General features: G+C 35.7%; 1 protein-coding gene and 1 long non-coding RNA gene across 3 annotated transcripts; one reads left to right on the forward strand and one right to left on the reverse strand.

Moving 5' to 3' along the window:
- Positions 1-131: 131 nt before the first annotated feature.
- On the forward strand, positions 132-16,766 carry LOC128173254 (uncharacterized). The gene is made up of 2 exons (XR_008242459.1): positions 132-177; positions 16,324-16,766. It is a non-coding gene; the product is annotated as an uncharacterized LOC128173254 (long non-coding RNA).
- Positions 4,169-11,026, reverse strand: LOC128173253 (uncharacterized). 2 transcript variants are annotated; one of them, XM_052838968.1, is made up of 5 exons: positions 10,762-11,026; positions 9,067-10,304; positions 6,148-8,907; positions 4,958-5,677; positions 4,169-4,500 (listed from the first exon to the last, which is right to left on the reverse strand). In XM_052838968.1, the coding sequence occupies exons 2-4, from the start codon at positions 9,647-9,649 to the stop codon at positions 5,598-5,600; spliced, it is 3,423 nt and encodes a 1,140-aa protein (XP_052694928.1). In that variant the 5' UTR covers positions 9,650-10,304; positions 10,762-11,026; the 3' UTR covers positions 4,169-4,500; positions 4,958-5,597. The 2 variants fall into 2 exon arrangements, with proteins under 2 accessions (XP_052694928.1, XP_052694929.1); XM_052838969.1 differs by lacking the exons at positions 4,169-4,500; positions 4,958-5,677 and having other exon boundaries at positions 6,565-6,633; positions 6,929-8,907.
- Positions 16,767-16,885: the final 119 nt, after the last annotated feature.

Below are 16,885 nucleotides of genomic sequence, written 5' to 3' on the forward strand. Positions count from 1 at the left end.
CATCTTTAAGGGAAAATAAAGGAATATAGATGCTCGCAATTCTGTGAATCACTCCTGGTTTCGATCTAGCTTTCACTTTCCATATATAAACTATGTATATAAACCACATACCTTCTTTAAGCAAACACAGCAGACAACAGTCTAACAATAATCTTGTACTAACTCGTCTAATATCAGGTATGTGTAACTTTGTATCTATAGATTGCAATTATTTTCTCAATTGAAGTACTAGTAAAAGGAGATTTTTTGTTCTGAGTATATGAAGCAGCATTAGTCAGATTGTTATGGAATCAATTTGTCACGTTGTCTACAGCCACCCCAAAAAAAATCGCGCATGGTGTCGAAAAATTTAAGGTTCTACGATCCTCAACCTTGAAGTAACCTTGAAGTATTTTTTTAAATCCGAAATCTGTTATTTATCCTTCAAACTTTTAAAATGAAATAAAATAAAAAGAAATTTGTTGATGGTATCCATGCATTTTACTAAGTTATTGAAGTTTTGGCCATGATGAATGTAATGGGATAAATAACGTATGCAGGTAGAGACCAAATAAAGAAAAAAAGGTTGTGCCGGTGCAACGGTTGCCCGAACACCTTTACCTCTAGGTAGTAGGTCTCCGTGGAGCCATTAAGCTAAGCAGTTCGTTGAATGCCTTAGTGTAATATTAACACTTCTAGATCTTTATAAAAGGCAGTTTTTTGTATGGATAAAAAAATTCCTGATAATGTAGAGCTATCGAACATTGCTGAGGATCGGATATCGTCAAGGTCCGGCTTTCCTACCCGTAGTCAACTATTAAATTTTTTCCTAATTTATAAGTAATTATTCTTTTTGCTCATGTATATGTATCTTAAAGATGTCTTTGTTTTAAATTACAAAAACCATTCGGTCATTTGCGTATGGTACATGTATGGCCGTATTACTAGTTAAGGTCTTCCGTTTCCAACGGAAGACCTTTCTATTATTGTGCTGGTTAAGATTATTCTTATTTTTCTTTTTTTTTTTTTTCTTCCTAGACGCGAACTTTGAGGCTTCATATCGTGCTCATTTGTGAACGGTTTTTGCTCAAATTTTCAGGGCTAATGGAGTTTACAAAACACTATCTTCCTCAATTCATAAAAGTTAGAATTTTCTTTCCGGTAACGAGTTATTCCCCTTTTAAAATTTTTTAGGGCCTTTGGTTTCCAGACAAAGGCTCCGAGACTATGATAGCAGGGAATGGGAATGCAACGAATTTGAATAGCAGAGACATTGTAGTGGTGCACATTAGTTTTTGTTTTTAGATTACGTTTTTTATTTAGGAAAAGGTAGGGGGTCAAAAAACAGGATTCCAAAAAGTGCAAAAATTTAGACATATTTTCCTTTATATCTTTTTAACAAAAAATATTTTGTTAAGACATGTTGAATAAAAGTTGTGCAGAATATCAAGGGCTTTCATTTAACACCAATAAACAAGGGCTGGCCCCTTAAATTAAGGGCCAATAGCCCTTAAAAGTTTTTGCTTAATAACTCAAAAACGGTTAGGATTTTGATATGGCTGTCGCTGGAAAAGTTGTTTGTTTGGATCTCATAAAGGTCGTTACAATGTTATTTTATAAGTGATTTGTGTAGTATGAGTGTAAAAAGCTTTACATGTTGACATGTACCTGTTGTCATTTGACAAGTTAACGAAAGTCTTTGTGCGTACAACTGGCATAAAGTTGCCGCAGAAAGTATGCTGGTTTATACAGGAGGCATTAATTCATAAGAATTTTTTTGTTGTTGGAGTATAAGCTTTTCCTTTAGGAGTTAAAGTCATTGTTGTTAAGTTCTTATAGTGCACAATCATTAAAAACGGCAATTGGAAAACAAAACATTCTTTTTCTTTTCTAGTAAACAACAAAATATGGAATTAAAAAACTCTATGCATTATATTTTAGTTATTAACTCCATGCATTTAAAATCTACTTTGAATCAGAGCTGCATGTGTGTGTACCATTATGTAAGCTCTCCCTTGCCCTCGGCCGAGAAAATCGGTTACCATGCTCGCGGCTGGACTACCTAGCGGTCAGCGGTTATCTAATACACGAGAATTGCGTCTCTCATATATGAGTTTATTTAGCCGTGAACTCAAGAATTGTTTTAGTTTTGATTACACAAAATCTTTTGTGGATTAAATGATTGGATGTCAAGTAAGAAATAGTTCATTTAATTAATAAAAGCAATGTCATTCTCTAAAGCAATAATAGACATAGATCAATTGTGGGGTTTAAGTTTAAAATATATACCTTCTATTTGATAGAGTAAGGTCATTATACTGCAAACTTTTCAAATCTTCCTTGGTTCTGAGCTGTGCGTTTCTGTGCGTTGTACCTTTACGTAATCTATTCTTCGCCCACGGCCGAGGAGATCAGCCACGGCTGCATTACTTAGCGGTAAGCGGTTATTTAATACACAAGATTCGCACACCGCGACTTACACTTACATGCATATGAACGTGTTTGAGTTAATATAGCCGTATATACAAGAACTGTTTTAATTTTATGTTATAAAAGTTTGTCCTACTTGTATATATATTTAATTAAATATTTGAGTGTAAATGAATATTAACGAACGATATTACTTCAAATCGGAAAAATCGTTAGACAACTAATGGTTGGTTTATTTAGGTAAAGTACTTTAAAAACTGTACAATTAATGTTTTAAATCAACAACCCCCCTCAAATATTAAACCTTTAAATGATGATCATCCCTCGCACATGGCTGAGGAGATCCGGCGCGAGTGGATAAGTGATCCGCGGTCGGTTCGTGTTTTTGTACATGTTCCTTATGACGCGTTTATGTTTCATATTTTGCACGGACACAACTATATTTTATTATGTTTTCAACTATTATATTGGTTTAAGATGAAAAGATAAATTTATTTTACTTGTACAGTTGATTAAGCATTGATTTATACGATAGCGTACAAGATAGTTTAAAAATGAAATCAAATTATAATCAAAGTTCCATGTTTGCGGTAGGTGCTAGCACGATAAAGGAATGCCCTGAATTGAGGCATTCGATGATTATTTTAAAAAATATTCACATGAGTTTAAACAACTTTAGATTAGGTTCTATCGGTCACATATTAATCACTTCTGTAGTTTCATTGTGGAAACGAACTCATTGCCCCCCCCCCCCCCCCCAGCTCTACCTGCCCCGCTGACAGGTGCTCGCGCTGGATTTTTTTTTTTTGAATTGGAGAAAAGATAGCAAGATCTGTCGAAAATCATTTTTGGTGGTTTCTTCTTATGTGTAACATTTTGTTTCACTTTCCCACCCCTTTGTTTATTCGGCCAGTCTGTGTTAATTTAATTGCCGCATGCGACCGAGAATCTTGTGTCGCTTCAGCGCACACAGCTCAGAACATTTATAGCCCCAGGTCATCAATTGTTATGTAATTGAGTAACAGTTGGAAGGGTGATTTTACTACATAAAATAATAAAATCATAATATAATCTATTTGAATTGAGTATCATGCGTATAGATTCCCATAATAATTAATTTTTTTTATTTCCTTTCTATGTTTACATTTAATTTTCTTCAAATTATTAATAAATTTTCTATCATTTAAATTGTGTGCTTCATCAAATACTGATTCCGATTACCTTGAAGTCATTAATTTTCCATTGGCTTTTGACAAAAGAGGGACGCCTGACCATCCAATGAAAACAAATACACAGAGTTTGATTGACAGGTTCAGCCAGGTGCAGGTCTCACCCGATGTCCGAGGTTATGTGTGCTGCTTGTACACAGCCGAATGGTCTCAGTAAGAGTTATCGTAAGAGTTATCGATGTAAATAAATAATAAAAATACATGCCTATCAAAACATGATCGTGCAAGTTAAAGTTGATTTAGGTTTGTTCCAATAGAAATCATGTTTCACTAACTGTATTTAATATTTTTTATGTATAGCGAATTTTAATATTGTTTCAGTACTGAAACATCGCATGAAAACGTTAAATATACATGTACTCTGTAACTAGTCGTCTTTTAATACATATACCTTTCTTTTGTTTGTTAAAAATTCGTTCAATTTTGTTAAAGTAATGTAAAACACGGGCGCCATTTTGAAACAATTAACTTGCCAGGGTGTCACGACAGCCGTCGTGTGTCTAACCAGTCAAGCAATGAAAACAACAATAAGTATTTACAATCTTTATCTATATATAAAATCAATAAATTTACAAATATACACATTCACACACACACAAAATATTAACAAAAAAAAAATGTTTCTAATATCTGATTCGTCAATGTCCTATGGTGGTATATTGGACAGCAGTGTCCCTCCAGTGTTCCTCCAATGTGTCCTCCTTCGGTACCACGTCCTAAGATGACGGCTTCCGTCCACCGGCTTCCAGCGTAGTAAGTGAATACTCGAAGGAGGTTGCACGGGTGGTAAGATGTTCAATACCGGAACACTGGTGACTATGGCCGAATCATCACTGGGACATTGCTGGAGCCTTGCTGGAACCTTTTAATTATATATAAATAACAATATTTTCAATTAAACGTTTCACTTCCACAATATACTTATTTATCTAATTACCGCAACTGCACGCCATACAATCACACCGAACAATACTCGCTCTACAAAACCGTTAAGTGTATCAGACCCCTTAACGTATCAAACACAGTCACAGTTAAGCGTATAAGACCTCTTAACGTGCAATATAGTTAAGTGTATAAGACCCCTTAACATTACAAAACAGTCAATGTATGACCAAAAACGCCGTATAAGACTACGAAATAGAAACTCACAAATAAACTAGCAAACCACGCTTGTCACACAAACGCACCATAACTCTACGGTAAATAAACAAGTATGTAAAACGTTAACACGAAAATACTATCGAAACAGTTATAAGAACAGTTACCTAAAGTCTTAAATATTATAAACAAGACTAAAGTATAAGGAAAAACGAACTTACCCCTAATGGAGATGGTTACCGTAAAAAATACACTTAGCTATACATCGTGTTACTACTGCAGTGCGTGCTAATGGACCCCGGCTCACTGACCAAAACATGGGTATTTATAGCATCATAGTAATGAAATAGAACAGTCCGAGTATAGTCCAATATTGACCAATACCTGAATTGATAAAATTGAGGCACCAAAAAGGATATGAACATAGAATAAAAATCAGAGGTACCCTATAGGAAAATAGTAAGAATGAATAAATCTATTGATTGTGACAATATCTCCCTATCCAAGAAAGTTTTATAAACTTTTGAAAAAAACACAATCAATAAAAAAAAAATGTCAATAAAATATACACAAAATGTACTGTAACATATTTACAGTCTACTTAGACAGTCTGCACCGACGTTCTCAGAACCTTTAATTGCGACGATCCGGAATCTGTACGGTTGCAATAACAATGCCCACCTCATTAAACGAGCATTAGATACCTTGGCGTGGCTTAGATAAACCAGAGGTTGGTGGTCGGTCTCCAGTAGGAACTCTTTTCCATATAAATACCTTTGGAACTTCTGGACCGCCCAGACTATAGCATAACATTCCTTTTCGATCGTAGAGTAGGATAACTGGTGCGACTTCAGCTTCTGACTAGCGTAGAAAACCGGTTTCTTCACTCCATCTTCCTCTTGCAACAACACTGCACCAACACCTGCATCTGACGCATCTGTCTGCAATATAAATGGTTTACTAATATCGGGTAATTTTAACACAGGTGTTACCATGAGTGCGTACTTCAGCGATGTAAATGCATTTTCCTGCTGCTGTCCCCAGATACACTTGTTAGGCTGTCCTTTCCGTGTCAAATCTGTCAGCGGGGCTGCAATAGCTGAAAAGTTAGGTATAAATCTTCTATAGAAACCAACTAGTCCCAAAAATGACCTAACCTGTTTCTTAGAGGTAGGTGGTGAAAACTCCTGAATAGCTGCGACTTTCTCTGGTACTGGAAGAAGTTTCTCCTCTCCTGCTATATGTCACAAACACTCTAAACTTTGAAATCCAATAAAGCACTTACTTGGCTTCGCAGTTAAGTTTGCAGCGCGCAGTCTTTCTAAAAACTCCTCCACAATCTGCAGATGTTGCTGAAATGACTTGGTATATATTATAACATCATCTATAAAGTTGTCAATGAACTGCATACCTTCTAATAGTTTTCTCATCAAACGGCTGAAACTGGCTGACGCGTTGACCAGACCAAACGGCATAACCTTGAACTGAAACAGTCCAAGTGGTGTCTGGAAAGCTGTTATGCACTTTGACGTTTCTTCAAGAGGTAATTGCCAATAACCTTTACAGAGATCAAATTTTGACACGTACTTACAGCCTGCCAACTGCACGAATATATCGTCCGCACACGGAATCGTCTCTGCATCAAACACTGTTATTCTGTTAACTGCTCTAAAATCTATGCAGAATCTATTGGAGCCGTCCTTCTTCTTGACTATAACAATCGGCGATGTATAAGGACTTGTCGATGGTTCGATGATCCCTGTTTCTAGCATTCTCCTGACCTCTTCGCATACAGTTTCACGAGAAGTAAAGGGTAATGGATATGGCTTTGTGCGTACAGGCTTTTCACTGGTCAATCTGATTTCATGTTTCGCTAAAGTAGTCAGTCCTGGAGCATCTGTAAGAACATCAGAATATTTACAAAGCAAAGTTTTAATGTCACGAGTTTCTCTCTCACCAAGTTCATCACTGATGTTGACATTCTCTGGACCTTCCGGATTCAAATGTGACGGAGAGTCATTTAAATCACTGTCATCTGTTGAGCTGTCGTTCTCTACATCGATAACTGCTACTCCTACAATGTCTCTGCTAATATTGTCATCATCCTGTCTATCAACATATCGCTTCAGCATGTTAGCATGGAATGTCTTAAGCTTTCCGTCTACATCAATCTTGTAATCTACACTTCCTACCTTCTGGACTATTATGTAAGGTCCTCTCCACTGCATCAGTAACTTGTTGCTAGCGGTAGGAAGCAACACAAGAACTTTCTCGCCTTCTTTTATGTCTCGCTGTCTCGCCCGTTTGTTGTAGTAGGTGCGATATCTCTGTGACGATCTCTCCAGATTCTCTTTAGCTAACTCACAGGTTGACTGAAGACGATCTTTTAAATCTACAACATATTGATAAGTTGTTTTAATATCAGGATCTGTTACCTCTTTTGTCCATAGCTCACGAAGAATCCGCATTGGACCTCTGACTGTGTGACCATAGACCAATTCAAAAGGTGAAAATCCGAGACTTTCTTGGGTGGTGTCACGATAGGCAAACAACGCTGCAGACAAATATCTGTCCCAGTCTTTAGGGCGCTCAGCACAGAGTCGTCTCAGCATCTGCTTCAGCGTGCCGTTAAAACGCTCGACCAAACCGTTGCACATGGGGTGGTACGGTGTTGTCGTCAGTTGTCGAAATGAAAGTAGACGACTTGTCTCAGCCATCAGCTCCGAAGTAAACTGGCTGTCCATATCAGTTAACATCTCGACAGGTACTCCAAGTCTACAAAAGATTTCAACAAGAGCCTCTGCAACTCTTTCAGCTTCTATACCTTTTAGCGCCACTGCCTCTGGGTATCGTGAAGCAAAGTCTACCAGGGTTAAGATGTACCGGTTCCCTCGGTCCGTTGCTGGTTGAATAGGGCCGACCAGATCTACAGCAACACGTTTAAAAGGTTCATCAATTAATGGCATCTTACCCAAAGGTACTTTAGTAGTCCTACCTTTTGGAGTTGTCCTCTGACAAATGTCGCATGACTGACAAAATCGCCTCACATCTGACTGCACTCCCGGCCAGTAGAATTCTGCTAATACTCTGTCAATCGTTCTGCTAATGCCTAGGTGTCCTGACATCGGAGCTTCGTGTGCGAGGGCTAAGACTTTCGTCCTGAATTTCTTAGGAACAATTAACTGTGTGAGCTTTTTGCCATTTTCAACATTAGACGATTGAAAAGTTCGATAAATCATACCTTTCTTTCTTATAAAATGAACTTTGGCGTCCGCATCTGTATCCTTTCCCACTAAACCACGGATCTTTTCCAGAGTATCATCTCCTTCTTGTTCTCGTAATATGTCGACTGGACTCACGCTAGAATCAATAATATCTGGAACACAAATTGGTTTGGTCTTTTTACCTACATGGCGAGCTTGTTGTCTAGTTAACACTGCATTGGCGGTACTTGGACTCCACCTCATATCTGGATCTTTTGGATCTCTTGCGTCTGGAATATTTCCTATGATAACATCGTACAAAGGGTTCTTTAAACACCATGCTTCAACTTCTCCTATAAAGTAAGGTGTATTAATACTCACGCACGCAACTGGTACTTTTATCTTGGATCCATCTGCAAGAACACACTCTCGACACTTGCCAGTCAACTGCGAATCACAAATCAAGTCTTTACGAACCACTACACCGTTACAACCCGTGTCTCTTAACACACTAACTGAATGTTCATTTAGTCTACCATCACAAGAAGGCATGTTCTCTAAAGCAGCTGTCACATTGCAAGAAGATGTACTAACTAAATCATCAGTCTTTGGATTCGAGACAGACGTTGTTGTAGTTACGGAAGTAAATGCTGAACATTTACCTGGTGTTTGGTAGGGATGTCCGCTCCGCGAATCTTCTCTAGGTCGTGAACGTTGCTGTGGACACTGGAATGAAGCATGTCCTATCTTGGAACATTTGTAACAGCGTACCTGTTTTTCTGTTGTTGCTGCATCTTTCGTACTTTTCTGTTCCTTCTGGTCTCTCTGTATATTTGGTGATCCGTTCCTTAGTTCAGTAGTAGACTCTTTCCTGCCAGAATGTACTAACGACAAAATATTAACATGACGGGCCTCTTTATATTGATCAGCTAGCCTACACATTTCATCAATGTCTTTGGGTATACGTTCTTTCAAAAACAATAATAAATCTTTGTTGCACATTGAAAGGAATTGATCCCGAAGCACAAGATCATACAATCCGTCGAAGGTATTAGGCACTCTATCAAGTTCTATCCATCTATTTAAATAACTTCCAATACGAACAGAAAATTGAGAGAAAGTCTCACCTGATTCAGGTCGACACATACGAAATCGTTGACGAAATCCGTCCTCTGTTCTCTCAAATCGTTTCAACAGCGATGTTTTCAGAGCATCATAGTTGAGAGCTTGTTCCTGAGGCAGCAAAGCATAGACATCGAGTGCACGACCACGTAACAGTGCGCTGAGATTGACTGCCCATGTATCTGGTTTCCACTTCTGTGCCTCTGCATACCGCTCGAACCGCCGAAGGTAAGAATCTATGTCATCTTTAACTTCGTCAAAAAATGGCATCTTAGGAATTTTAGCAGATGAAGAACTTGCAATATCAACCTTTGTCTCTTTCAACTGTTGCTCTAAATGAAAAATAGTAGCACGGTACTTACTCTCAAGCTCCGCTTTACCTTGTTCTTCCTGCATCTTAATTCTATCCATCTCTAGAGTCTGCTTCTTCAACTCGTACTCCCTCGCTTCCTTTTCTCGTTCTCTCTCTGCGGCTCGTAACTCCCGATAGTGTGCTTGCTGATCTCGTATGAACTTCTGGAGATCTGATCCCTTGAGTTCCATTTTCTGTCCGTGTTCCGTTAATTCTTGTAACGTTGGGTGGTCCATCTTAATATACTCAAAAATATATCAACTACACAATCAAATGCTAATAAATATTTCAAACAAAAATGTACTTATCCTCTAAACACTCAAAGGAAAAATATAACCATACACAAGGCAACAGTAACCGTTCTCGACCGGGGTTCCATACAATTTCTAGCTACCTTAAATGAAAAAAAAAAATCATATTAGACACTTCAAAAACTAATTGACAAAAACAAACTGACCATTATTTGCTGACTGATTAGACATAATTATCCCACTTCTGACACCAATTTGTCACGACAGCCGTCGTGTGTCTAACCAGTCAAGCAATGAAAACAACAATAAGTATTTACAATCTTTATCTATATATAAAATCAATAAATTTACAAATATACACATTCACACACACACAAAATATTAACAAAAAAAAAATGTTTCTAATATCTGATTCGTCAATGTCCTATGGTGGTATATTGGACAGCAGTGTCCCTCCAGTGTTCCTCCAATGTGTCCTCCTTCGGTACCACGTCCTAAGATGACGGCTTCCGTCCACCGGCTTCCAGCGTAGTAAGTGAATACTCGAAGGAGGTTGCACGGGTGGTAAGATGTTCAATACCGGAACACTGGTGACTATGGCCGAATCATCACTGGGACATTGCTGGAGCCTTGCTGGAACCTTTTAATTATATATAAATAACAATATTTTCAATTAAACGTTTCACTTCCACAATATACTTATTTATCTAATTACCGCAACTGCACGCCATACAATCACACCGAACAATACTCGCTCTACAAAACCGTTAAGTGTATCAGACCCCTTAACGTATCAAACACAGTCACAGTTAAGCGTATAAGACCTCTTAACGTGCAATATAGTTAAGTGTATAAGACCCCTTAACATAACAAAACAGTCAATGTATGACCAAAAACGCCGTATAAGACTACGAAATAGAAACTCACAAATAAACTAGCAAACCACGCTTGTCACACAAACGCACCATAACTCTACGGTAAATAAACAAGTATGTAAAACGTTAACACGAAAATACTATCGAAACAGTTATAAGAACAGTTACCTAAAGTCTTAAATAGTATAAACAAGACTAAAGTATAAGGAAAAACGAACTTACCCCTAATGGAGATGGTTACCGTAAAAAATACACTTAGCTATACATCGTGTTACTACTGCAGTGCGTGCTAATGGACCCCGGCTCACTGACCAAAACATGGGTATTTATAGCATCATAGTAATGAAATAGAACAGTCCGAGTATAGTCCAATATTGACCAATACCTGAATTGATAAAATTGAGGCACCAAAAAGGATATGAACATAGAATAAAAATCAGAGGTACCCTATAGGAAAATAGTAAGAATGAATAAATCTATTGATTGTGACACAGGGAGTTCCGAATGAAATCTGATGAACGTTTCACACGGTTCTCGCACGCTTTGCCCGAAACGCTAAACGGTTTACACGAAACTCTGAAAGGTTTACACGAAACGTTTCTCGCACGTAGGTCGCACGCTTTTTGGTGTAGTAGTACGTTTTAGGGTCTGTAAATTTTGTCAGCACGCAATTCTAAACTTGCACATAGTCTTCAAAAATTTAGAAATATTTTAATATAGAAGTTATCTTTGTGAAAAGTTTACGTGTTTTGTAGGCACGTTTAGTTTAAAATACAATTCCTGACATGAATCACGAGTACATACTTTTTATAACAATGCTTGCTACCCTTTGAAAATTTAACTAGCCATTAAACATCTCATTTTTTAAAGAATGTTTGAAACGATTACATAAACTCTGCTCGACAAATAGTTTTCCTAAAATATTTTCTTCCTTTCTTTTTTCAAAACACGTTTTATATACAGGCTTTCAATCACAACACGTTTTTATAACAAAAGCAGAACAGAAAATATAGTCATTATAGTCGTTTGACACCATATAACATATATTTTCAACTCGCAGCACCAACGGAAGACCTACTCGGGGCTTTGCCACGAGCTCTGCTCTAGTTAAATTACCAAAGTAATCCCAAATGTGGAATAATAAATGGGTTAGTCGCTCGCTTGGACATGTGGGTTCTCTCCGGGTACTCCGGCTTCTTCCCACACCATTGACCTACCCCCTCGCGCTAACATCAGTGCCAACGAGAGATATCAATATAAGTTCTGGAACTATCTTATCAATCGTTGTAGAATAAAGTTTATTTTTAAATGAGGCTTGCACGACAGGTGACAGGTAAACACAGGTAAAAGAAGCCATGCAGGTATTCACACCTGTGCTAATCCAGAATACACACAGGAACTGAGAAAGAAAATAAATGTCTCCGCTCTTGTGTTCTACACAACTAAGATTGTCTTTGTAGTTCGATTTCTGTTTTATTGTCAATAGATCAGGAACATATATTGATACACTTATAATTGATATGGCTCTTGGTAGATTTATTATCAGTTTAAGATGAATATTAGTGGATATCCTGAACAGAGGGTATACATTGACAATATACTCTAAGATAGTGTATACGTAACTGTGGTAACTAGGTTGTAAAACAAGGATATCATAGAAGATACATGTACCTATAATTAAAAACTTCAGGTAAAGTGTTTATAAAAAGTAATTTAAGTATAATAATGTGGTAATCTCTCTACTCTCTCTCTCTCTCTCTCTCTCTCTCTCTCTCTCTCTCTCTCTGACTTCTATGTTGGAAATGGGCCTAATTTCATATCCCTGGATAAGATCTGCCCCGATGAAATACTGGTATCATTGTATAAATAGGAAAATAATAAAACGAATTGACATTTGTATTGACTTTCATTTATTGATGATCGTTTTAGTAGTTAGGACTCAAAATTGTGGTTCAAGAAGGTCCGCCTGTCGAAATACTTGAAGCAGGTAATTGATATTGATATATGATTTGATTTACCCCGATGATATTTTAATTTAGTGGTAGGACCTAATATTATGGCTCAAGAAAAAGGTCCGTCCGTCGAAACAAGAAATAAAATACTAGTAGTGTATGCATGTTGGATCTAAATTATACGACAACGGCACGAAATAATTGTAATAATGCTGATGTTAGACTCAAATTCCCATAAGATACGATCAAGTCTTTTCTTTAACCTAACATACTGATGTACATAACAGTAATTTAGTTTTTTAACTGACTTTTTACAATCAAGTTGTAAACTTGTGAAAAGAAAGAAAAGTAAAAATGAACAAAGAAACGATTTTGTATTGATTTATGCAGGAAAGAAGGTACCGATCAATGCAGATAAAAATTACATAGATTTTATCTGCAATGTCGCCATCTTCAAATCCTTAATGAAACACCAAAGAACGCAGTTGTTTGTTGCAATGAACAACTTGACGTGTATCTTTTAATATTGTAAGCGTGTTGAAATTGATCCATAACCTTTTTTGACTCGGTGGAGAGAGAGAGAGAAGAAAGAGAGAGAGGGGGGCATCCTGTAAAAATTAAACTGAACATTTTTTTATTCTAATTTATGCTATTTTGAGCTAGGAAAAAAAATATTACTATATATTATCTGTTTTCTAATTATAATAGTGCAGGTATGGGAGAGTAAGAGATGAAATTGACATCCCCGAGAAAACCGTTGTAAACCGACGCGAAGCTAATGCAATGCAAGGAATCCATCACCAATATCAGCCAACAATAGGAAAATTAATATTTCATTATGTACTTTCCAATTCGTTTTTTTTGCAGAATCCTAAACAATAAAATAGTTTATTTTCGAGTTCATCCCGTATTAACACACCTGACAAATGATTTAACACCAGTGATCGGTGTGTCGTATTGCATCATACATTATTACATTGACCAGCAGACACAATGAGTGTGGTTTATTCACATACTTAGAAATCATCCGAATAAAGAAATAATTAATGTTTTGAAAATTTTACTTTAAGTTGAAGATACGCTTAATGATTCATTCAGCTAATAAATGGGTATCCCATGTACACCAATGTGTATTGAAGTTAACCAATTGTTTATCTAAATCAGCGTATTTGGAGAATGTTTTTTCTTTATTGGAATCTCCATTTTTATAGTTACTGGATTTTATGGAAGCTAGAACTGATGTCATCAAGTATATTTTGTTCTGCTTAATAACTTTGACTTAACTTGATTTTCAAAATTGTTAAAGTTTTGATGGTAAATATTTTTTTTAAGCTCTAAGTCAAAGTTCACCATTCTATGATGAGTATTTGGTAATCAGTTACAACATGCGTACATTAAATGGCTTTACATAATAAATCATAATTTACAATGGAGAAACAAGTGAAAAGCTGTCAATGTGACAGCAAACCGGTTTTTTTTGTGAACTGTATCCATAATCCGCGTCAACCCGGAATTGATAAACACTACCTATCGTATCCTGTGAAATGGAGTACCCATATGGAAAATTTTGCCAAAAGACTAAGTTCAAACGCTGGTATTTTTTTTTCTACAAATTATCAGAAATCAAAATCCTAGCAATATGTCCCTCTAATGTATGTACAATTGATCTGCAATAGAACAACTTCCTATCTTGAAAACTGAAGGAGGAGTTATCCGTAAAATTAGGATACCCTTATGCAATATTTGCCAAAAAATGACTAACTTCCAAAGATAGTATTTTTTCATGAATTAAATGTACCAGAAATCAAAATCCTAGCAATATGCACACCTCTGATATATGTACATAAAAAATTGTTGATCTGCAAAAGAACAACTTCCCATCTTGAAAACTGTAGGAGGAGTTATCCGTACAAAAAGGGTCACCATTTTAATAACCGGATTTTCCGTTGGAAAACCTAGTTAAAAAATCATTAAATTTGTCAATAATTAAATATAAGGCAATTCAATCACATCGGTTATTCAATTTTGCAACAAATTAAAACATTTGAGTTTGTGTTTTAAAAAGATGTCATATATTTTTACCAACTTTTTTTGAAATCTTTATTGTAGAAAGTAGAGAAGGATATAAGTACACACATCTCACAATGTAACAGATTTTCTCTAAAAGTATAGGTATATAATGTAGGCCTAAGTCGCATATATTGTATAAAACACATTTATCTCGTTTCAAATGTACCTGTACACTACTTGAAAAAGGAAGTTAAACACAGTGAAAATGAGGTGGAAGAGAGAAACTCTTGAGAGAGAAGAGGGTTTAATTAAATGAAAAAATGACAGACAAATTCTTAAGATTATATTTTAAAATAAAAAAAAATAATTATTAATTATATACATGTAATAGATGTAAATATTAATAATTAAAAAGGGTTTGTTTTATGATTGATCTTGGGTAAATTTTATTTTATTTAAAATTACTCAATTTTCATTCTTTTGAGTGATGAGAAGGTAAACAGACATAGATGCATTAAATGGGCATGGTCACGATTTGGGTCAAAAAGGGTATTGCACTTCCTATGCTAATTTTCCCGAAAGGAGGTGCAGATGAAATGGAAAGATCAAAGTAAATGAATTTGATGTAATTTTTGTTGTTGTTGCAATGTATAAAGCAGTGTAGAATTTTATCTGGAAAGTTTGTACTAACTTTTATAAGAGCATTTTATAAATTTAATTTTTTTAATCAAATGAAAAGGTAATGTGGATAGATGATTTAAGAATGTCAGAATAGTTACTGAAACGCTTGTTAATGTAATATTCTGCATGCGTGCTTAATTTTTTTCAACATTATTACTGCGTGAAGTCCCCGTTAAAAACTTGCATTATAAACATTTTCTTCTTTACAATTGACTTTAAAACAATGCACATAGCAATGTAGAAAGTTGATTCCCCCTTACCCTTCTTATGAAATAACCGGATCTGTTGATTTCAAAGACACATATACTGGTTGTTATGAGCAAACCCCCCGCCCCAAAAAACAAACAAACAAGCAAACAAAAAATCATTAAAAAGTATAAATCGGTGATGAAACAATAGGTTAATGAAAATACATGCATGTACGGATAACTTTTTTATTTAGGCGTTCATCTAGGGATGATTATATTTACAACTGTCGTTTTAAAGAGCCGGAATCAAATTTATCCATGTAGCTCAAAAGAATGACAATAGTAATCAAATTGATATATGTTAACATCCGAATACAGAATATACATGTATGGTCATCTTCCTTTTTTAATTTATTCATTTTTAATTTTATTTATTTAATTTATAAATATGAAACCTTTCAATAATTGATAGTTCTTAACATTTTTAAAACACTGTAAATCCATGTTATCAAGAGTACATGTATATAACAGTATTATATCACAAGTGGTTATTATACAGGTAGTTCACACATAAAACAGACTATACCCAGTGCTCACTCAGGTGTGAAAATCACAGTTTTAGCCAGGTGGGAATAAGAATTTTAGCTACGTGGGAATAAACCGAGAAGAGAGTGTGTGTGTGTGTGGGGGGGGGGGGGGTACCAATTTATAATATTACCTATTAGATCTTATATATACCTAGTATGTCATCATAATAATAAGTCGCATACTTATTTTATTGATTAAAGAATGCTAGATTTTGCAAAGAGAAATATGATAAAAGACTGTCATTTATATTTATATAACGATTAAAATGAAGTGCATATATTTAAATTCAAGCATATTTCTAGGTTAATTTTCACAATGTATTTTTATACAATTTCAATGTTTACCACATTTGGGGTTTTTTTCAGGATCGATCACAATGAGCAAATTCACTGATGTGGCCAGTAGAGTCGGTTCCGGATTTATATGGTTTTTGATTCTAATTTGCCTCAGTTGGCCTTTCGCATTTCCCGCTACTTTGCTATACGTTCTAACGCTGCCCTTTGCGGGACGCTCTGAAATAACCAGGACAATAAGTAATAACTTACTCCGTTTTGTGCAACTTCCATTGAGATGTGCAAACAATATGTTTGCATGTGCACCACTCTGTAACTCAGAATGTGATGGGTAGTATGCATACGATTTATACTTTGCTGATCGATAAAATGGCGCAATACTTTAAATGCCTTTTTACTCTCCAACGACTATTGCCAGGAAAAAAAACTGTAATAATTGATCGATGTTTAATAAGGTATTGCTGTACATTGTTGTCTAATAATTGAAATATAAACGCAATTAAATGTTAAAACAACTGTAAAAGTTATCTCGATTTTTTATACATCATTCAACTCATTAATAAACTTAATTTAAATGTGTTTAAACTGCGTCCTTGGAATTAGTTTCATATTGCAAATATTTAAGTATTAAAGA

This window comes from Crassostrea angulata, chromosome 2 (assembly GCF_025612915.1).
Source record: "Crassostrea angulata isolate pt1a10 chromosome 2, ASM2561291v2, whole genome shotgun sequence".
Lineage (NCBI taxonomy): Eukaryota > Metazoa > Mollusca > Bivalvia > Ostreida > Ostreidae > Magallana > Magallana angulata.